Source organism: Mizuhopecten yessoensis, unplaced genomic scaffold, assembly GCF_002113885.1.
Source record: "Mizuhopecten yessoensis strain PY_sf001 unplaced genomic scaffold, ASM211388v2 scaffold11045, whole genome shotgun sequence".
Lineage (NCBI taxonomy): Eukaryota > Metazoa > Mollusca > Bivalvia > Pectinida > Pectinidae > Mizuhopecten > Mizuhopecten yessoensis.
Window position 1 is genome coordinate 537673 of NW_018408851.1, and position 24603 is coordinate 562275.

The 24603-nt window shown below is 34.7% G+C and overlaps 2 protein-coding genes across 5 annotated transcripts in view; one reads left to right on the forward strand and one right to left on the reverse strand.

The window, feature by feature from the left end:
* Positions 1–2530: 2530 nt before the first annotated feature.
* On the forward strand, positions 2531–7720 carry LOC110464972 (uncharacterized protein C1orf131 homolog). The gene is made up of 7 exons (XM_021520496.1): positions 2531–2599; positions 3625–3720; positions 4239–4615; positions 4933–5091; positions 5504–5590; positions 6920–6969; positions 7545–7720. Exons 2-7 carry the CDS (start codon positions 3666–3668, stop codon positions 7660–7662), a joined length of 846 nt encoding a protein of 281 aa, XP_021376171.1. The 5' UTR covers positions 2531–2599; positions 3625–3665; the 3' UTR covers positions 7663–7720.
* A 2463-nt stretch (positions 7721–10183) lies between these two features.
* Positions 10184–24603, reverse strand: part of LOC110464955 — a 45779-nt gene continuing 31359 nt past the window's right edge. The window contains exons 7-17 of one of the 4 annotated variants that reach the window (XM_021520459.1): positions 22717–22824; positions 22365–22479; positions 21743–21890; positions 21506–21640; positions 20873–21094; positions 20132–20202; positions 18475–18598; positions 17791–17919; positions 15003–15173; positions 13830–13846; positions 12977–13107 (exon numbers count right to left, since the gene is read on the reverse strand). In XM_021520459.1, the coding sequence (XP_021376134.1) occupies positions 13066–13107; positions 13830–13846; positions 15003–15173; positions 17791–17919; positions 18475–18598; positions 20132–20202; positions 20873–21094; positions 21506–21640; positions 21743–21890; positions 22365–22479; positions 22717–22824 (1282 nt within the window). In that variant the 3' untranslated portion in view covers positions 12977–13065. Of the gene's footprint in view, positions 13108–13829; positions 13847–15002; positions 15174–17303; positions 17484–17790; positions 17920–18474; positions 18599–20131; positions 20203–20872; positions 21095–21505; positions 21641–21742; positions 21891–22364; positions 22480–22716; positions 22825–24603 lie in introns of all 4 variants that reach the window. The other 3 variants (XM_021520458.1, XM_021520457.1, XM_021520460.1) reach the window with 3 other exon arrangements.

Below are 24603 nucleotides of genomic sequence, written 5' to 3' on the forward strand. Positions count from 1 at the left end.
AAGCTTCCGCTTTTAGGGGATTAAATTTTACTCACCACTTTTCTGCCCACCTTTGAATTTTAACGAGGTCGCTGTTAATTTTAGTTTTGATAGCCAAAAGGGATGGTTCAGAGCATAATAAAGACGTCGTCAGCAAACAATTCTGAAAGACTTTCGAGGTTATCAGATATATCATTTATGTAGATAATAAAAAGTAAAGGACCTAAATCTGAACCTTGTGGAACGCCTGCACTTGTAGCTTTGACGGAAGATTTACTATTTCCTACAAAGACCTGTTGTTTTCGGTTACTTACATAGTTGTTTAACCAGACAAGTAGTTTCCCACGTATACCATGGCTGCTAATTTCACATGTAGTAGGCCACCCATGTGTGACGTGTACTTTGTGAAGTTACAGCACCACATCCCGACAGAGTATCAAGCTACAGCAGCTGGAAATGTGACCTTGACCTTGTACGTATAATAGGCAATTCAAGGGTGACCAATGTGTAACACAAAAACGAATGTAGTTCCCAGGAAACCGAGACACAATTTATCAACCAATCAGCTAAAAGTCTGTTAATCAGGTGTGATCAGATTTCGACGAAACTCGAACAAGACCTTAGTCTTTGTAATTTTATTTGCTGAACAAGTTTTGTTCAAAACTAATGATACTTATGATCAACTGGCATAACATTTGGCTACAGTCACAAAACCTTGTCTGGAAAAGATATCACCCTTCAATAGTTACGTGGTGGCTTAGGGACAAGGCACAGATCCCAAACCACCTGGTCCGTATATATGTATGTGTATTATTCGGGTAAGGGATCTGTGCCATGCCCCTGTACACAAGAGTTATGTCATACAGCCTGGGAACTATGCGGTTTGATTGTATGCAGTGTGTCGGCGTGTACCTTAATTGTCCATGCAAATATTGATCATGGAGAAAGAGTTGATAGAAGAGAAAGTAACTTGGTCCCAAAGTTACAATAAAAGGGTCAGCAAATGATTACGTACATGGAACAATTTCCTGTCTGAAAATATCTCGCTCTTAAATACAAAGACGATCAGGCGATTTTCCTGTACTTGCTCCCCGGGACAGGAGCCAGACAATATATCACGATTATTCAGGTGTTTAAGAAAATTAATTACATTGACAAAAGACCGATTTTGCGAAAACGAAGTTGGAGCATGAAAGCAGACCCAGCTTATTCAGCCCATTAGGGTAAATAACCGCTGGAAAATTCAAGTTCTTCTTAGAGATGAATCAGTTAATGTTAAAAAAAACATATTCCATTTCACAAAATGCGCTGAAAATGATTCCATGGGAAAAAAACCAATGATCACATTGAAAAGTAATTCCCACTACAGCCATGCATGTTGCTGTGTGATTACGGCAACAAAAGTGGTTTATTTTCCTAAATAATGCTTTTTCCCCACGAAAACCCCATCGTTTTTAATTCGAAAAGAGAAAACAGTTCTAGACTTGGTAGTGAACAATTTCTTGTTTGCTTGTTGAATGTATTTGATTTGGTTAAACTGCGTTTTTTTCATCGCGGCATTGACAATAACAATTTGTATTCTGATAAACAATAAAGCGTGGAGAATATGTACTGTTACATACAACAGTATGGATGAGTATCACTTACACGGCTGAGCATGATGGACATTAATTGTGCAAATTAATTATCTGATTAACATCAAAATTAAATTTCGCCATTGATATGTTATTATGGTCGGACCACTAAATTAGATAAATTATTAAATTCAAATGTATTTGGTCTAGACATCTGCTTTGTAATTGTTCAGTACTGTTGAAAAGAAAATGAAACTAATCACTAATAATTAATTTCACTTAAATGTTACGTAAATTACAAATATAGCTACTCGGTGTTTATTGGGCTCCGTCCACTTTTTGTTGATATTTCAATATTACTTGTTCTAAATCCGCAATATTTCACATAGCTAGCTATGAAGGGAGGTCAGGTAATTAATTTTCTTATCTCAGGTCTTGCTTATAAGATTCTGTAGATGGTTTCTCGGGAGGAATTTTGTTTCTCTTTTTGAAAATAATTTTCCCTTTTAGCTTATATAAATGTACTCGTTAGCAAATGTATCCTTTTCAGTTTTCGGCACCCATAGATAAGTGTAATTTCACACTTTTCGAATAGGCTATACTATTACTTCTCACATGTATAAACCATGTTGTGTCATATAATATGATATTTAACTAGCTTATTGCTTAGTTTATTTAGGCTTTATCGGAGACCTCCCAAGCTAAGTTCGCTGTATATCATCATAAAGTTAGTCTAGGGGTAGTACAGTGGTTTTAATATGTCTTCAAAATTTAAAGTCAGTTTATCGTTACAAAACCTAAAATATGCATATGGTGTATTTAATCAACATAGTGATACATTCGTATTTCTTTGCATGCACGTTTTTATTTTGTCCCTTTTCAAGATGAAACAATTAGACTTCAGGTTTTAAGGAATGTTCATGGGCAATTTGTTTCAGATAGCTAGGCCTATGTATTCTGAACAGGCGTCAGCTTCCATTCCGGATTCCATATCCGTATCCGGTTTTTGTATTGTAAAAATCAAATATGGCAGCCCCCATGGAAGCGTGAGTTTATGTTTACGAATATATTTGTTCTTTGTACAACTATATATATATGACTTGAGTATTATTTTTATTAACGATGGCGACATATCTGTTATTTTAACTCTGGATTATAAGTAGTGTTAATGTAATTTCAACGAAGTGTCGTGGTACCGTGCACATTCTGAAAATGCAGAAGTTGGACGATTGTTGTCCGATTTTAAGGAAATGCTAACATATCCCCTTCACGGATTTATATTTGATAGGAGAAATTCGTAGGATCCAGTCTTAGTACCAGCCACTTTGTTCCAGAGTGATCTCGGAACTAGTTAAAGACAGTTATTTGATATGATTGAGCCCCACCCACCCCACACCCATCCAGCAAGGACGACGCTTTTATCGATTATTTACATGTAGATAGTTTGCTCAAGGGTGAGGTTTATGAAGATGGAAATTATTCCAATCTGATTAAATTATTTTTTACATGACTTTGTTAATTTCATATTACGCCTTAGTCCGAGTTTCCTCTTGCCCTGATACCAGACATCTCTAACAAAAATAAATAGATAGCTATATAGTCTTTACTTAACGTCGTGTACATTGTCAACAACAAATATGAGCTCTGTAGAACTTTTTAATAATGATGCTGATAGGGGAATTAATCATGTTTTCATGGTGGAGGAAAACCCACGAGGGGGAAACCACTGTGCCATCGGAGGGATAACAACTAACCCTATCTGACATCACTCTCTTTATTCCACCACCGCTGGGGATTAAGCCTTAATTCTTTGGGAGAGTGAGAGGTCTGAAGCTCTCGCTTCATTGCACACAACAGTAATGACTGTGTATGTTAGTGATCACGGCTATCGAGGCACTCTCTGTCAATGAGTCTGAGACTGATGTCTGGGCCAGAGGAAACTCGGGCTACATGTTATATTGTGAGAATGATATGTCTTCTGTGGCTGTTGTCTTTTATGTTATAACAGTAACTAACCATTTTCCTGCTGTAAAACACATGCTCATAATGATGATTTTTTTTATATTTGAAGAAATAAACAAAGGAACATCACACTCTAACTAAAATAGAACCATGGATACTGAAGATAAATTACAGAAACAAATTCTGCAAAGACTGGAAAAACTAAGTAAGTCATTCAAATGAGATAAAACAAACAAGATTTTGCAAATAATATTATAAGGTCAAAATATGCAATATGCTATTAAAAAAAAAAAACAACATTTATCTGACTTTCATAAGTTCATATTGTAACATGTTTTTTTCAAAGTAGACACCCTGTGATGTTTTGCATATATGCAAATTGCTTTATTTTGTTTGCCAGTATATCATAGTCACTAAAATTAATAAGGACAATTGATAAATAACTGGTTTGATATCCCAGACACACAGACTCAACATGGTAGCTAGCCACCACACCAGGGTCATATTCCTAACCTGTTTACGATTGGATGACATTAATAAGGACAATTGATATTAAATTCAAGATAACAGTTTTAAAGATTTATGCATTAAAATTGTTGAATTTGTTTTTATATTGTATTTTGTGTACATGTTTCATAATTATGATGAATAGTATAAGTAATAAAAATATATTTAATGTTTACTAAGATTCCATATAAAAATTTGAAAAATTACAAATTACAGATGAACAATGGCTTGACAATGATGATTATGAAAGACGTGTGAAAAAATCTAAACTTGGAAAAAGAAAATCCGAGTCAAGTCAGTGTGACGGAGGCTTTACACAGGAAACACAAAGCAGGAGAAAAAAGAAGAAAAAGAGGAAATGTGAACAGAAGACATGTGCGGAGAATGTGACTGCAGAAGTTATTCAGACAAAGACTGTGAAAGGAGAAAAGAAACACCTTCAGGACTTAAAACTTTCACTAGGTCTGACAGAGTGTGATATTAAAACCAAACTTTGTGATAAGGAAAGTCAGGAGGTTAAAACAAAATCCAATCAACAGGGTCCGGAAGTTATCATATTCAATGATCCAGGTAAAAAGAAACAACAGAAACAGGTAAAAAAAAAATTGTCATTATTATTTTAAAGATTTACATGAATATATAAGTTTAAAGAAAGTGCACCCCTGATACTATTGTACCGTTGACTTAAGACAATTTTAAACCACTTGTAATATTCTGTGAAACTTCTTTTTTTAATTTTAATATTTTTTCCCCAGATAAACACCAAATAACATTGAGTGGTTAATCTTATATTTATTGATATGGAATATTCTTTTTTCTAGACGTTTCATCAGAAACAGCAATGTCCCCGTAAAGAGGTTCAACAGTGATATGCTGAATATATTTAATATTTTTGTTTTGTTTTTTAAAGAAAGTACAGGAATCTAAAGCTGAGAATGAAGCTGAGGATCAACCGGAATTTGACATGAAGAAAGCCAGATTTGAAGTCCAGAAAGTTGGAATTAAAGGGTTCAGTGGCAATGCGAAAGATGATGCTATGACATCATATCTGGTGAAGTTGGGGGCCAAGGTAAATTAATTATATAAATATACTATTCTAAAATGGATTTGTTTTAAGTTGTGAAGACAGCCAATTATGAATTTAAATATCTCACAATGAGTTATTCAGATTTGAACAATGGATTTATGTTACCTGTAAACAACTGATATATGTACATTGTAATCTGTACACAACAGGTATATTTAACCTATAAACAAAACAGATAAAGGTTACCATGCCAGTAAATGTAAAAAATATGTTTACCTGTAAATTAAGCAAATTTACTCCTTATTAAGCAAGAGTAAAAAAAGAGTGTAAGCTTTCTTGGTGTTCTGCTAGAACAGGTTTCACTGTACTGACATATTCCACTGTATCGATTGATGACTTATAATTACATAAAGACAGCTGTTATATTTATATTCTCATATCTTTTTGTCAACAGCTTCCGAAGAACAAGTTCTATAACTACAAAGAATTCCTAGATATAAGGAAGCAAGAGAAAGAATCGGCTAAAGAGAAGAAAGCAGTGGTAAATGCTACATTTCATCAGAAAACCACTTATATACTATAAAGCTGTTTTCTGGCAGGTGCATTTAGTGTGAAAAATTATATTGATTTAGAAAATAGGACATCATTTAATGAAAGGGGAGGAATAACAAGGGTCAAATGTGGGACTTGTGCAAGTCTAGGTATTGAAGTATAAATGTATAATATTAGTACACTATGTTCCCTATACTTATACAAGCCCCACATGTCACAATTCACTGAATTGTCTCCCTTTTTACGGGTTCAAGATTTCTTTCTCACATCTGAATGTGTGATTTTTCTGTCATCCCTGAAGATATGACAGAAAGCAAAATGATGTAATGTCACAATCAGCTTTCAATGGATGAGAAATGTGCAAATGCTGCGACCCTATTGTTTTGGAAGGTCTTATTGAAACTTTTTTAGTAGAAGAATTGTTCCATGGGAATCTCAACCCTCAGGGTGGGATTCTTCAATGTCTGACATCAATTTAAAGTACCCAGGTAAGCATAGGGTTAAGACATAATGAATATCATCCTTCAAGTAGAGATTTCTCAGTCGTAACATAAGGTAAGGGAAGGTAAATATTGGGTTAACAGGAAATATAAACAATATGCAAAACCTGCCACTACATGTTACCTGCACCAGAAAGAAAAAGATGTAAGTCAGGTCTGGTCAAAAGTTGGAATATAATTAGAGTTGACCTGCAACGATATATCGTGCGACGATATTTCCCGATATTTTGAATACGGTACGATACACAATATTTTTGGGAGGTTATGATACACCTTCAATATTTTCAATATTTTGTCGTTTCTGAATTAAGTCAACTCATATCGGTTCCATGGCGAGTGACAGCCCCAGCTCGGCATGCAGGTAGAAAGACGAGAATTGTGTGAAACTTTAAAGTCATGCCCATGTTAAATTTGGACCAAATCTCTTTCAGTTTTATGTGTTATTGCCATTAAAAATTTGCAACATATCTTCTCTTTTTGCTACTACTGTTACTGTATGTATCTTGATATAGATCCGATCGTGACCACAGTATCATGATGCGTATTGTATCATCATGTTAATGTATCATGCAGCCCTAAATTAGAGACCACACTATTACAACTCTTTGTCTTTAGATTGTTACAGTTACCCAAAGTTTTATCAAGATTATAACATTTACGTGCTTTAATGTAACAAAAGTATAAAAGAAACTAGTAAATGGTGTAACTGTAGTTACTGAATGTTGTAAATAATGACAATATCATAAGATGTAACTATGTGTAGATGTTACCTGTCTAAAGTTGAATGAGTTGAACAAATCCCTTTTTTTGTGTAACAGGACCGTGGACTTGGATACAAGGTGAAAAGCTCTAAACAAGAAAAGAAGAAGTGAGTTGTTATTATAAATTGACCATATACTTACCGTATTTGAACTTGTGAATGTCATTAATGTTTAGTAATTAGGGTAAATTGGAATAACTGCAGAACCATCCAAAATTCTCCAAAAATAGCCTAAATGGACACTTTCTTCTAGAGTAAACTGTTATGGTGAAGTGAAGGAAACAAGTGATGAGTCATCATTATTATTGTTCGTTTCATAAATTCAGGTCCTCAGATAGAAGTTATTTTAAACCTGATTACAAAAAAAATATTATTCATAAAAAAAAGAAGATGTACAATATTTTTATTAGAACTCTTTTCAAGTTGCCTAGGTTGACGAAGTTGACGTGATCTAATGTTCAGTTTTATGTAAAAGCTATTGGTTATTACAGAACTAGTTCCCAATTCTTGATGATATTTGTATGTCTGGTTTTGTTGTGTTTCACTAGATATGAAAGCGAGCATGTTTTATGTGGACCTAGCTCCTTAAACAAGTGATTTAGGCATACTTTATGTTTCTAAATCTCCATGTTTCAAAATCTCCAAAGAAAACAAAATGCATGGTTGTTTTTCTGTTTGTCTAGGTCTAAAGACAAAAATGACGTCGGTATAGTGGATGGACAAGTTGGACATTACAAAGATGGCGTACAGTACATCAATAAAAAAGACCTTAAAGGATTCAAAGGAAAAAAGAAGAGATGATATATATGTTTGTTTGTTTCTTTCAAAGACATTTTCAATAAAAGAGACTTATTACAAACCAGGGTCATTGTTTTACTAAGATACAGATGTTTATTAATGTCATTGAACAGCCCAACATGTTTTCATGATAACAAATTAGTAGGATTTTTTTTTTATCTTAATTTTAATTACGGTAAAAGTGGAAATTTTTCACCATGTTGAAATAGTCACGTTTTTCGTGTTGATTAAACGAGCGCAAAAATCTCCACACACAAATATTCTTTGATAGAATATAGACATTAGAAGATCTGACAGATTTATGATTTTATTCTACATTATAGATATACAGGTTTCAGAACCAAGATTTTCCACACCATGACTAGAGAGCCACACTGCAAACATTTACACATACAACAATTTTTCTCAGATCTATGTAAATTATCTCATAGTGACATTATCTTTTGACCTATTGAATATAATAGATTTTTTTTAAAAGTGATTTCTGGCAGCCATCTCCTGATCAAGCTCCACATGAAATATGAAATAATAGGGAATACAAATAACCTACTTCTGAAATTTTAAAATTAATGATCGAAGATGTTTGTCTGGTGGCTTTTCCCCCTGATAAAGCTGAAAATAAATGACACATGTACAATTAAGAACGAATGGGAACCTACATAGAAAATTAAAAAAACAAATGTCCATCCTGTACTTTATGAAAAGTACGTTTAAGGTGGCTGACTGGATTCCATCCTGTTCTTGCATTCAGTTAAAAATTAAACATGCACAGCTATGAACTAGGAGACACTACATATGCTTCTTGCATTTGAGGAAGATCCATACAGCAATTTCTGTGAAATAGCAATTACAAAATCCGTAAGTTAAATGGATGGTCAGCAAGATGGTCACCATAAAATAATCTTGTTCCAACAATCGATTCCATAATTGAACTAGTATAGCTACAGACCAAGGGGAACCAGCTTGTCAAATTTGGGAATGATCCCTGCAGTAGTTTCTGAGAAATAATGATAGCAAATTTGAGCATGCGCAACTAAAGACAGATTGGTAACTTTAAAGTTGGGAAAGGCTCCATCAATTCTATCCCTTAGTTCAAAGATAGCCGAGTGGTAGCTACCATATTCTTGCAAACCTAAGATCCCGTTATCATTTTTTGTTATGAAAAAGTAGTAACAAACATTAAATGTCAAATTCCAAAATTGCCAACTGGCAGCCCATCTTAATCTTGAAATCTGTTCCAAATTAAACTTTCCCGACTAGAGATCAAAAGGAGCCCTGTGAAAATTGAAAATAAAAGAATCCCTTTAGCACTTTCTGAAAAATAGCAATAACAGTCTGTCAAATTCCAAGATGATCACCTGACAGTCATCTTGTCCTTGCGATCAGTGTTAACAAATAATGAGCATACACTACTAGGGACCAAGGGGAAGAAAGTTAATAAGATCTGCACAGTACTTCAATAGAATTATAGATAACAAGACATTTTTAAGGACGCACCAAGGACGAAAGACGATTTGAACAGCCGTCCAACTGAAGGGCAAAATATTTAACAATTTGTTAAAAACACTTCCAAATGGTGTTTATTCACTGTTTCCCAACTTTGTGTTCTGTTCCTATTTGAGCGAAACAAATGCTGGTTTCTAGGTTGAGTTTCCTCTGGCCCTGACAGCAGACTTAGACATTTTGACAGATAGATACACCAGGCATCTATCTGTCAAAATGTGTAAGTCTGGTGTCGGGGCTAGAGGAAACTCGGGCCAGCTGGTTGCATGAATTATTTAAAATATTGGTGGTAAAGCTCATCAAATGATCTAGCTACTGTATGTTCATACGTATCAAAACCCCAATAAGGGGGGGGGGGGGGGGGGGGGGTTCTTATTAATAGATCATTTGTCGTCAACACTAGATAGTCATTTCTTGTTTAAATAGGATTTACAAATAACATTATTTTTGCTGATAACTATTTATTCAGCATACGTTTATTAAAAATGTTTTATATGATTCAGTTCTGTAAAATGAAATAAAGATAAAAAATAAGCATCCACAGTACTGATTTAAACAGACAATGAAGTTAAGTCCAAGTGGAACGTACAGTTTTCAGAAGTAATCTTACCACGTGATCATCTTTGGTACTAGTATTCTATAGAGTGTGAGTGTGCTGGAGGTTTTAGTAATGTTCTGCTTGTTATGACTCCGTACTGTAAAAATAACTGGTTTGATATAAATTAAATAGTCATCAACATTGAAAGAAAGTGGTGTTAATTTGACGGGTCCTATCCTTATAGATGATAAAAAACTGATCGACTACGATGAATCAAGCAATTCCTTCCACTTTCAGCAATAATCATCTTTCGTACATTTATTACTCTTCTTTATATTGACTGCTCACAAAAGTAAGTAAAAAGGACTGCTGTCATGAGTCTGAAGCACTTCAAACTGTGCTATGTAGCCCCTTTAGAAGCCGATAAAGATAAGGAAACATATTTTTATAAGATAAAAGGATTATTTTATTTGATAACAAACAGATATTGCATTTAATGTGTTTTAAGAAAAATAGCAACAAATATAACAATAAACAAATAACTTAATATGATCAAAAACCTGCTGTTTTATCAGCATAAAAGAAGAAAAACAGTTCAACATAAAATATATTAACAAATGTACAAAGTAGATGGATAGATCGCTTTTATTTACTTTCGTTTCTCTATATTACATATTTCATTGTCCGTAAAAAGTAAATCCAAATAGTATCACATCTTAATCAAGTTGGCTCAAGTAAAGATCAAGATTTAAATACAACTGGAGATAAGTTGATGAGCTATGAATTTATCGTATACACATAAGTACAAAACAGCAACACTTAATATCTAGTGTTTATACACATTGTACTGTATTAACATTGATACCCTCAATGTTATAAAGATTTCGTAATATATGTTATGCCCATATATATACACATTAATTTTAACCGAAACGACTGCATATATACAATACTCAAAATTCCGAAACCAAACACCTTGGGATTATTATCTTCCAAAAAAATATTTCTGCATTTTAAACGAAACTTCACTTTTCAACGGCAATGATCCGTATATGTATAATAAAGTTAAGAGAATGTCTTGAAATATATATTTGATATAAAATTGTAGAATTGTTGCAGAATTAAGTATTTTTTTCAGTAGCAAATACAACAGCACGAATGCTGCAGTGTTTAATAATGCCATTGGTAATTATTCTAAAGTAACACAGGGCGTAATAATAACTGATGTACGGAATAGAAGGTAGCGAGGAAAATATGTTGAAAATAATGAAACAATTGCTCAAACTGAGTAATCAATAAGATTTGATGTGAAAGTAAAACAGTTGCACTCTATCAACAAATCAAAGAATTACATGTAGTTCCACAAACATTTCTGAACTTCAGGAAATTCCTGGACGTAGAATTGTTTAATTGAAAATCACATTGTTAGAGTTTTGAATAAACCTTGAGTTAAGGAAAGCACTTTCTAATAGAAATCCTTTAGGTAAAACAATACGTTAATGGACGCGCTCGAAACTCGTGCCATGACAAGTAGGTTTTATTACGCTTGGCACAGGTCTAGGAAAGGAAGAATTGGATATAATGTAGCAGAATAAGTGGGATTAAATGTAGCTGTATAATCACGGAACTAATGAAAATAAGAACAGAAATAAAGAACGTTATGAAGACATTATTCATTATTTGCTGAAATATAGATTTTTGCATAAGATATAATATCAACATATTTTATCACAGAAGTTGGAATCGTGTAACAACATCACATTTTTTCCCTAATGCATTTACGGTATAAATACAGATTGTAGATCAATGTACATTTAATTAGTTCGAATGGATAACATTCACGTAAAGCGACAGAAAGAAAATATCGAATATCTAAAGATTTTTTACAAAATTTAAAAATGTAAGATATACCCTTACGGTACAAAGTTTTGGAACAGCTTTCCAAATTTATATATCTCCTTCACTTTTTATTTTCATCTCGAACTGTTTTGTAATTATTTAACTGCGAGTTACTTCAAACAATATCTTAGATAGAATGTTATGCTTCCATTTTTAGTTTTGCTATAACAATCGTTATTTTCAGGGTCGATATATTTCCGCCTAATATCCATTGGAAATATTGTTCGTTTCTGAAAGAAAGTTAAGCTTCTAATCTTATAAACATTACGTAAAACCACGAAAAAATAATCTCACGAATGTTGCACAACAAAATGGTGTTAATCCGTGAAAAATGAACTAACGAAAAAGAAGATTCACAACAGAAGTTTTGTTTCTTGATCATCGTAACATTCTATATTCTGAGGATGCAATGATTGATGTGTATCATCAACCTATACATAGACGTTATCTGCTATTCAGTTGGCATTTATATTTAATATGAATGCATGTCTAAAGCAGTTTGATGTTACGTATTTTTGAGTAATATATCCGACTACCATACACGCCATAATTATCAGTACGGGTTTGTTGAATGCAGGAGAACAGAATATTTAAAACTTAATATTGTAAAGATGAGACAACACTAACTTAATCCGATAAAATCAGTCGCTACGTGTTACAAATCTGTAGAAATTGGACGCGCAAAAATAGTAACACCTTTTAATGGTGGATTCTGGGAAAAATAATTTTCGATTTACTGTATTCATATGTACAATGCATATAAACGTTTCTTGTATTTAAACAAAAGTAACACTGATGAAACAAAGTTTTTTCACATCAAAACAGAATATATTCATAATCAATTTCATCATTGCCAAGAAAATATGATTTGTGTCACAAAGATCACATAGGGAATCGTCTATTTAAAATGTGTCTACGACGTGATAAAGAGACACGAAATGAAATAAAACATCAGTGAATATTTTCGCCAAACATGATAAACAAATCACAAAAAACGATAGGAATGGAGAACGAAACAACTTGTTACGGAATGCTAAATACAATGTACTAAAATTGATTTAACGTGGTCACTTAATGCGATTGAGTTTCGTTAGAAATATTTCGTTATTTTGTAGTAAAATTATTTATTTGAGCTGGGTAAGTAAGGTCACTATAAATCTTCAAGACAAAACGTTGACACAACTTCAACCATTTTGTAGTGGGCATAACCTTTAAATGTCAATGCGGCCATGCACTTTAAACGTTCTCAAAACATGTCTTATAACAGTAGCATGTTTACTTGAGCCATTTTGTGAAACTGTTGTCCTTTTTCTTGCCCAACTTTTCTTGCGCACCTTCTGTTTTCATCCACTCTTCCGTTATCTTAATTGCGTCCTCGGCGTTTGTGACTTTCTCAACACTGTACTTCTCTTTTGCTGGGAGGTAAATGAATCCCTGTCGCTCCAACTTGGCCTGGATGACCACCCTCAAACATGTTTTAATGTCCGTCGCATCCAGTTCCTCCTCGTCTGAAAACATCAAAGCAGACGTTATCCTCGTTGTCGAAAACAATGACCTTATCATCGAACTTATGTTGAATTATGATTTTATGATTTACAAGGAGATACCTGTATATGACAGACTTTACGAATTATAACAAGATTCGGCTACATTAATAGGTAGCAAACACTGTATATATATATTTTTTAATTTATGAATGTTATATATTAAACTATAAAAGCTGAAATAATACCTCGGTCGTAAAGTCGGTGATATGGAATATCTCACTACTCATTTTTGTTTTTTAATTCTATTGTAAAACGTAATTTATTAAGTTGATGACTTTCAGAAGTTGAACAACAACATATATAAAATAAAGGATAAAAAAAAATCCACAAAATCAAGACCACATAAAACAACATTGAGGTTACTTTAGCCATATATCGGCTGTAGATAGACGTGTGTGAAGTATGACTAGAGTGCTTTGTATACCCGCTAACCGAAGGTTGACAAGCTGGTGTAAAATTAAAATTATAAAAAAAAAAAACCTAGAAAAATATTGCCGTGATCAACTTCCTGTTATTCAGAGTTGTCGAAACTAAGTCTTAATTTAGAAAGCTGTCGATTGTTTTAAAATGAATTGTCAGCTCTGAATTTGAACAAATGCATGCAAATTTTGCATTAAGAATGTTGCTATTCGACGAAATATAACGGAAAAGAGTTTTGGAAAAAAAGGTGTAATTGTAATTACATTGTCAGGTGTGGTACCTAGGCAAGTGGGTAGGTGGCAAAAAGAAAGTAACCTATGTAAACAAAACTAGCATAAACTAAGTTAAGAAAACTGGAAAGAGCTATACTCTTACAATGTACCAATAAATAAATAAAATGTTAAATAAGGTTAGTTTGGAATTAAATATGGGCCAATAAAATACAAACTGAACAGCTTATGAAGTATTCTCACTGATATGTAACAATACCTATGCATATATAAATAGGTAATATGTTTAATTTTAAAATGTGTAATGATGTTTTAAACTAATGAGCTAAATCAAAATCAGAATAAACGCCAGAGGGCGCTAATTCCAGTCGACAATGTAACACTCCGCCCTATCCGTATCCTTGTCTGAACTATACCCCATATCGTTAACTAATATTTACAAACGAACTTAAGCATCTTCATTTTGATTATTCTATAAACAGATTTACTTGGTAAGGTAATGGCATGTCTGAATCAGGCTCATATCGGCCTTGTTGGTTGCCTGATGGGCGAATAAACCACATACCAGTAATTACATAAATAATTATTTTACATCCTATATATGTCTTAATCGTCCAAGTGCACTAATGGCCTTTTAAGCAGTGTGTAAACCTCTACATGTAAACCAGAAAGGTGAATACTATACGACATTTTCTAGGCTATTTGTCTAAAACAAGACTAAATACGTCGTTTAAGGTGATCGTGTTTCACTAATCTGTATACACTGCATTCTAAGCTATAAAACAATGTCGATGATTTTTTTAAGCAAATGAAATGTTTTAGGTGAGTGATTTAGAAAGATGTGCAAGTAGTGCATCAGAGAGTTAACCCCAAATACTCAAAAGTCTCTTCGATTGAGACCAGTTATTAAACCTTAAAGATGAATATTGTTTCATGTTAAAATTCATCTATCGAATCCCTGTAACTAGTTCACTGATTAATATAAAGCTGTTCCGTTTTCGTGGTAGTTCATTTATTAAAGTAATCTTAGTTCCCTGTTAATCCTTGTTAATACCTGTATCTGGTAAACACATTTAATCTTCGTATCTAGCTAAGCTTTTATCAAAGTGTAAATTACCATTCTACTTAATCCCAATACCTTATTGAAACATCTAATCAGAATAGTTTAGAAGATGTGATTCTCCAGTGACTCTGCTACACACATACCGAGTATGGAATGAGCGTTGGCCTCTTGGCCATCAACGATCGGGTGCATCCAGCGAGACTTGCGGGTGATGCGAGCTGCAGGGGGTGGAAAGATGGTCCACAACATCTCCATAACGTCCTTCTTATACAGAGGCTGGCACTTACCCCTCAGAGTCCCGTCATTGCCTGCCGCTACAACACCACAAGTAGACGACGGCCTGTCTTAGCTTCAAACATACCAAGGATGCTTCGTGCCCCACGGACCTTAGAATTTGTTACATTTTAGCCATGTTTTGACCTGAACTAATATGTTCCAATGATATAAGACGTTTAACGGATTTAGATCAGCTTTCAGTAAAAGTGATACTCTCTGTGATGGTTTAAACGAGAAGGAAGGAAAGCTCTTTTTATCGAAAAACCGACCCCACTTGACTTCCTCTCACCAAAAATATAATTCTACCAGATGTATTTGGGATTGTTGGAAAGATGGATTTTTCTTCTTCTTTTTAAAACCTCTTATTTCCACTTTTAATGTATTGAATGCATTCTCCCTTCATATATTTGACCTCCGTTTTCCTTTAAACACACCCCATTTCGATATTTCAAAGTTTTTTGAAATCATGGTGCCAATTTTTGCATATTCATGAGATTGACGCCATCCTTGCTCGGCGATGACCCCGATATCATTACCGGGTAATTTCTCGAATAAAAGAGAATTTTCCGAAACAAAGCACGTGGACCCGATACAGATTTTGACATCAGTACAGCTTGGCGTGATGCAGACGTTAACCTCATGGATAAACATGACTGCAGACATCTCTAAATAGTTGAAATGGCATGTTGTTTAGAGGAAGCGGGGATTTTGTGGAAGGGAAGGAGAATACATTAAAAGTGGATAAAGGAGGTTCGTAAAAGAATAAACAATCAAATTAATCTTAACCCATAAACGTTAAATATCACATTGAAAACATCAGTTTAGGTCCAAACAAAGCTTAACTGTACCAAATTCTCAGACACCTATGCTTCGTGCCACCTGGCATGTGTTTGCACAGCTACTGTTATATACTCGAACTTGTGTACCTACCAATGATGATTCGTGCCACCTAGCACGTCTTAGTGGTCATCAACAGATCGACTCAAGCTAACCTTTATACCTACCAAGGAGGTTTCGTTTCAGCTAGCATTTGTACCAATCCTCAACACAGCTACCCATTTTAACCGTACACATACCAAGGTTACGTCATGCGGCCCAGAATACCTTAGCAAAACCCAACTAAACTACCGACCTCAAACATGTATGTATATGGTAGAGCTTCGGCCACCAAATTATTCAACACAAGACATGTATTCTATATGCCAACAATGCAACTTTCCTGGCACTATCTTTAGTAGCTAAAATTGGATTTATTTGTATTTTATCGAATAGTTAGCACGAAGTCAAATACTTTATATCATACAGCTTAATTCAGAACAGAGCGAATTACTAATCATTTTAAAGAAGGCGTCGATTGTGGTCAATTTTAATGAAAACAGCTAACTCCATACTGTGTACACCGACAAGAATAATTTGGGGTAAGTTTGATTCGTATAGATGTAAAACGATGTCCGACGAATTCAAATACAATTGAAAATCCGAAGGTTAAATTCCAGCATGAGTTACTCAATTACTGCTTAAAGCCAGGAACCGTATCATGTAACTGCTATGTCAAAGTACACGGGTAGACCTGTTCAAACACTAACAGGAAACTAGGACCAATCAAAATAATATCATACCATCAATATGATATTACGTCAAGAAGGCAGATTTTAGGCATAGTGTACATTTCTTAAGATTCAGTTTACGGAAAGGAAATAGAAAGAAATTTGTGTAAGTAACTCAGATTGGACACTGCATGGTAGATGAGTACGAGATTGTTATACTGTTCTAAATCCATTCTGATATATAAGCCATATCTTCGATGATTACACCCTTTTACAAATACATGTACTTCAATCTTAACCCACGGGGTCCAACGTACATCGCTCAGATTTCAGCGGTCAGGAAAAAGAATTGGTGAATAAAGAAAGAGATACCTAGGTGAAATGGGGATTGTGAACGCATGTGAGATTACCAAAAAGCCGGGTTGCACAAAATATAAATGCTGATTCTCTCATAATATTTAAGGCGCTTGCATATTTGTATTTTTTAGTGAATTGGTTTACATGGCGAATTCGTTTGTTTAAAGCCTTGCCAACGTCCTAATTATTATAAGAGAAACATATTACTAGGGAAACGTTTATAGACATGAAAGGTGTATTAGGTACAAAGTGTGAAACTCGTACTAGAGGCATGGTAGAGATCAGATGACACATCGCACATAACGTTGGACGATAGTGTCCTCAAGTACCCGATTTCACACCCGGGAGGGGGATACAAGGTCCAAGCTAGCTCCAGAACCTCCGATTTGTACAGTCCCATGTCTCTGATCCGGGGTAGGATTTGCTGACAGAGGATGCATGAAGCTTAAAAAGTACAACCATCTTTATCTATCAGTATTTACTCAGGTTAGACTTTAAACCTCACCGTTAAGTCTTTATACTGTACTCTACCGTTTAATAATAAACATACAAAATTGTACCGAAAACTTAATTGTGCTAACATAATCATTCAAGTGTAACACGACTAGCATAAATGTTCAATATGTATATATATGTACATGTTTATTATCGTGAATAATATTTTAAAATACTTCCCAATTAGAATGGTAACTCTTTTTTAAAAAATCATGCAAATCTTTATTAACAGCCACTCGTTGTTTTTTTATCTTACCTAGACATGTTTTCCTTGCAAGCTTCTCCTTTATCGTCTTTAAAGCGTTGTAGTCGACTACCGTGAAGACGTTTTCGTTTGATGACGCTATGGCCTCTAGCTCATCCTTATCGTAACCTTCACCAACACCTGTGGATAGGCAAAACACGTGCATGTAGACCGAATTCTTAAATAATACAGCATTGATAACAATAACAATTTATAAAGGAAACGCATGTGGGTCCCATTATTACACATTTGTCCTGGTCTCCGAGTTAAAGAAGCCATCCTATTTTACTCTGCAGCATTATTTGATTTAAACACACCATTCCAGCAAATATATATCTACAGTATAAGTACTGTAGATCTGTGTTGGTCAGAATGTTTACGTAGGGCCTGTCTGTTTATGTGAACCAACTGATTTGCCTATGTTTTTAAAATATGTTATATTTCAGGGACCTTCAAGAAAAACAAAAACATCAATTCACTACGTCCGTCCCTATTTCATAAACGAACAACTGTGGTCCAATCGGTCAACCGTTTGAAACTCGACAAACGAGGGCCCATAGACACTGTTTCGATGTCATAAGTCGTTATCAAAAAACATTAAACGCGACTGAGGTAATCTACGTTTTATATGTGTAAGTGTTACACAAAAACACCTTAAGCAGATTGTATCAGATCTACACTGTTACATGTACTCACCAATGGAGAACACAGTAATGTTGTCGTTGTGTGCGGCCTGGGCAGCTAGTCGGGTGTGCTCGGGGTTGGATGACCGTCCGTCTGTTATCACTATTCCTATTCTCTGTACACCTGGTCTGGCGGACTGAATCAAGCACACATCAAATATCATTATATTTCTAGTATCAAACTGTAATGATTTCATTAGCAGTATTTTCCTTTTTTTCTATTAAAAGATTATTTTATTCATTCTTGGATTAGTAGAATCTCTCATCCCCTTGTGAAAGCCTCGTGTTTGACAACTTAAGAATCTTCCCCCTCAGGTTGAGATTCCCCTATTTCACCCACAAGGGGTTGAATGATCCTTTTTCTTTTACCCTGTTCACCCATTGTGTATTACATACAAAATGTAATGATAACGTTACAGGCTAAATCCAGGGTTGACGTGACGTTGATGGATGGTTGACTTGACGTTATTGTACTGTTGAAGTGACGTCATATCATTGTTATGAATAGTGGAATCCCCCCGTCTCAACCCTAGGGTGAGACTAATAAAATCTTTTACCAGTAACTGAGCGAGATCGGGTTATCTCAGTCGAGGGTTAAGATTCTGTAACAAAATCCCAACCGAGGATGTTACAGAATCTTAGCCCGCACCTCTTAGTTCGAAAAGAACTTTTCAATTTTGCTAAAACTACAAGTATCCCGCCTTGGGCCTCAAATGATAATGACCTCTTCATTACTAACGCTACATTTGAATGTAGTCCGCCCTAACATAGATTACAACGTATTTTACAGTGTAGATTATATTTTTTCTACAAAATCAAATATCTAACAACAACAAAACTATACACATAACGACAAAACAGGACATTTATAATGCAAATAGTCAATTTCAAGCAGTTAACGCGCGGATGAATACATCGCAGTGTAAACGTTCCGCAAAATGTCACGTAAAGGTACAAGACAGATTGGACGAGATAGAAAAATCAAGCATGGGGTATAACGTAGGATATCTCTGTCTGAGGTGCGAGAATAGAATCCATCCCTGATATGAGGTATGGATAAGGTAATTCAAACTCAAGGGATAAAATATTGAGCAGGAGACCCGAGGCTTTGCCGAGGGTCGTTTGCTCAATATTTTTTTATTGAGGGTTTGAATGACCTTATCCTTACCTCACATCAGTGATGGATTCTATTTCTTGCTTATTACCTAAAACCCGTAATAACAGCTGCCCTCCTAGTAAAGTTGTAGACTGTACGCGCACTTCCCATTTGCATATGCAGCACGGATGGCAATTGTTAATGACGTCAATGACCCTGACTGACGTCACTAACAATAGCATGACCCCGAAAGGTCACTATAATTCTTCCGCCAGTCTGCGCGTGTTAGCAATCTAGACCCGTGGGTCGGATAGAATTTTCTTTCCAGCACCGCCGGAAATGCGGACATCTTGATCTAGTATGCAAGAAAAGAAAATCTCACACCGATAAAAGTGCGGAGACACCTGTCCAGGGTAAGAGAAACTTGTTTCCCCAATTTAACATTTATATTATGTTATAAACTGTTTCGTTGACACAAACTTTCACAAACAACTGTTAGGTTTAATGTATGTATTGCCATATTTTTTTCAGATATTTCAGTACACTCCTTTGTGGTGTATCCGACAGAACTCACCAACATCATGTGGGACATCTTTTTTAGGGCCAGATCTGTCCGCGTCACTCCACTTCTGGCCTCTAGTTCATCTGCAGTCACATAGGTCATTTATATACTTTAGTTTACCACGGATAGTCACAAATATTAAATAATCTGGATGATGCCTGTTTGGGTGTTTGTGTTTATGTTTGTGTACACAGGTAACTGTATTACTATGTATTTGTATTACTATGTATTTGTATTACGATGTATTTGTTTTACAATGTAAAATGTCTATATATTTTTGTCTATGAATAAAAAAAAAACATCAGCTAGATGTTGCTTAGATTATGTTGCATTCGTCTTGTATGATGTGTGATGGCCTTACATATATTATATTTAGTATAAAGTTTTGTTTATTAAATACCAACATACTGTTCACAGGTAATGCTATGCATGAATAATGTCTCACACTGACATGGTCAACTTCCTTGACAGGATAATATTTTCCAAAGATTTGTTCCACGCTTTAAACTGTACAATACCTTCGTATGAATATGCTTATAATTCGGTTAAAAAGTTATCGATGCATCGAAGATACAAATGAATCAAATCTGAATTGTTTTGAAAGAGACACAAGTTTAATATGATTAAAATAATTTTTTTAAATAATTTTTTAATGGTTAGATAGGCTGCACGATGGTAATTAAGAAATGTCAGATAGCATACATGATTGAATGAAGACATAAAAAGAAGCAAAATGAAATAATTGTGGGGTACCTATGGCGCTGACGATTCCCCGTTTGCTTGGATGCTTCGTGAACCCGAATGAGTTGTATATGGCGTCGTTGTAAGGTATGACGCCAACTCGGACGCGCTCTGGTCCTATGTCAAAGGAAGACACGACATCTTTGACAAATGTCGTCAGAAACCGGAAGCCACAAGTGCCAATACTTGAAGAGGAGTCTAAGACGAACACTACTTCTGCTGTGGTTCCAGTGCCTACAAAATGGTGTGATGGAAAACATAAATTCTGCGATAGGTCTATAGCATTATTGTTTATAGGTCACATGGTGACAGGTGCCAATAGGAACATCATTGACAAGGCAGTGGGAAGAATATAGGGTTTCAATTAGTTCCACAATTATTAAACTTTAATCGCTTCAAATCCAAAGCGTGGGTAAAAGAAAGAAAACTTTGGCGACCCCCCCCCCCCCCCCCCCCCCCCCCCCCCCACCACACACACACACACACACGCACATAGATATAAATATACAACACACAACTCTAAAGATATTGTCAAAAGAACTTGGACAACTTATATTCTCTTGATGACATAAATACATAGCAAAATCTTTAGATACTATCGAATGATTTTGATAATTCAATGTCCGTTGGTTATAAAATACATACCCCTGAAGACACTGTCGAATGAACTGGACAACTCCTTATTTGTTGGAGATAGCTTGCACTCGCTGAAAAAAGTCACCAAGTCTTGCTTCATCAATTTAGCCCCGTATGCTGTATCGTCGAATGCACGTTCATATTCTGTAATAAACATATACTCAGTAGCACGTATGACATGCATGTATTAGTTTATATGGACAATACTAATTTCTTAATGGCGCACAATGAAAAAATGAAACTTACTAAATTTTTGATCCATGAATTCCTCCATTTCCTTGAGGTCGATGCCACATTGACCCCTTAGCTCACCATATCTGGCCTGGATACGGATGATCAACTCTTTGTATTCTGTGACAAACTTCTGCCACGGCGTCCCGTGTTCTAGCACCGCCTATCACAGAAACAGTGGCATCATATCATACTCCATATATATACATAACATTGTTTATCCAAATTAGGATTAAACGAATATTTCGTTTTTCCTGATACTTTTTTTCGGGATGTAAAGTATTACATTTGTATTGCTTTATGTTAATTTGAATTAATGAACCTCTACTTGTATTCTGCTTTTCACATTGTCAAAAACATGCCCTCATTTAGTTTTATAGACGGAACTGTTAGTAGTAATATCAGCTGTTTTTGTAAAATAAATTTTAAAACAGCAGTGATCCGTGAAAGGAACATAATATATGGTGTGATACGGTGTATACATGGAGTAATATGGTGTATAAATGGTGTGATATGGTATAGACATGCTGTGATATGGGATATAAATGGTATGCTATGGTGTTAACCTGGTGTGTTATGGTATAACAGGGTTTAAGCCTTTATTGCTTGTTTGTAAGAATTTACATATAATGCCTACCTTCCGTTTGAGTTGAGAAAATCGATTCCTAACTCTCCATCCCCGGAACACTTTTTGTATGAGTAGACAGGCGTCACGTCTCCTCTGCTTCTCTAGTCGATAGGAGTGGTAGTGTCTGTAGCAAATATATATATCGAACGTACGTTAATTTCATCACACACATATTTTACACCTTTTTATAACAGATTAAAAATCCATTGAACGTTAAGAAACTTAACCATTTTGTAAATAAAAAGACAATTATATCACACATATAAAGATACATAAACAATCGTTAAACTACCCATATAATGTTACTTATTTTAAGGTTAAAAATATGTTAAGATATATAATATATGAAAGGATTATTTACGCAAATAAATCGGCATGTGGTTTATCGCCATTGCGATCACGCCTCGGTGTAGACTGGTAGTTTTTATAGGTCTTGGTGGTTGTCCGGTCAGTGTCAGACCGCCACGACCTACAATGAAGAATAGTTCAGTTGTTGAAGAGATCATCAACGTACATACGTATATACTGTATACCAGGATACTTGAGCCCAGTCAAACATACACCCTTTACTGGGTTATTTTCGTCTTTCACATATAACGACTTTGTATTGTATGCTGGGTACTAAAATTCGATGTCATGATAAATTGCCCCTCATTACGGAGGGCTAAGTTTCCCAGTATACCGCATCTCATGTAGCTTTTGAAACGGTAGTATGTGTTTAAAATATTTATTGACGTTTTTGCGGTGGCGAATTGTACCCTTATTTCGCATTTACCTTTTTGGTGCTCGCACAATATTCACACTGATACCTATTTGCAAGTGACATTGCAATTCTGACATTTTCCTAAACAAATATGTCAAATGTGTAACAGAAATAATCCAGTTCATAAGTATGATTTTAATTTGCAAATCACACTGATACAATTTTTTTTGTAGGCTGTGTTAAAATGAGCATTGAAGAATGAAAACACAGCATCACGGACCGATAAAATTATTCAAAGAATAGTATTTCGATATGACGACCAACAAGAAATTTAAAGCTCGAAAATGTGAATTTCTTATGTGCAACATAATGTAACAGAGAATAATTTCTACCATATGTTTATTTACGTATGTAAAATGATAAGTGGTATCTATATGGAACCATCAATGCGAAGAGAAATATATTTTTGTGCTTAAACCAATTATAAAATGCATCTAAAACCTTTGGTCTTGTAAATTGGCATCGCAATAATGCATAACAAAACACGAAAATAATTGTTGACGGTAACGAGCAATAATGAATGTGCCTCGTTTAAATGTGAATGTAAAATAATACATTTACATTCAGCGACCCTTGGCAGAACCTGAAGATTATTGATTGGGTTGGGGCCTATTGTATCATCAGAGTTGTATGCCTATTCCGGTGACATTAATAGTTAAATTTCAATTATCGTAGTGTTTGATAATTTCGTAATGCTTTGATATTCTTTAAAAGTTTAAGAATGTCTTTTCTCTCTCATACCATTGGCAACTAAGTCGTTATTTACAATAAGCAAGGAATCGCTCTGGATGTCAATTGGTACAACATGCCATACACAACCCACTGGTGAAATTAAAATTGTCATGTAAATTGTATTATATTCTCATGGGTATCGATAATAGAGTACGTTGATTTATATCGCGTTTCAGACTTAATGAATAATTTTAAGTGTAATCATGACAGCCTTATTGTTCCGTTGATACGACAAAACTACCCCTGTTCCATGAATATACTAATTCGATATTAAATTGAAGTCTCATGTCTTTAATATAAACAATACAAACTAGCATCAAGTGAATACACAGTCACTTGTTTCACCGTAAAAGTAAAATGCCAACGTCAAAAACGAGGGGAAGTAAATCCAACGTCAAAAACGAGGGGAAGCAAAACCAATGAAGAACAGTTTGTTGTTAACAAATAAATACAAAATACATTTTCACGTTTTTGTTTTGAAGGGTTGATACAGAAAAGATCACTTTTCATATTGCTCCATAAAAAAAAAAGACTTTTGCATTTGAATTCCTTAATTTTGAAGTGCTTTCCTTTCAAATGAAAAATCAAGTTATTCAGATTTCATTACAACTGGACTATTTTTTTTTATCAAACTTTTTTTTTTTACTCAAGATCAATTTAAAAAAATAAATTGATGACAATATCTCACTCAGTCCCTCACCCACCCATCCACCCCAAAGCAAAAATTTCAAATCAGTTGATTGCTGGAAAAGT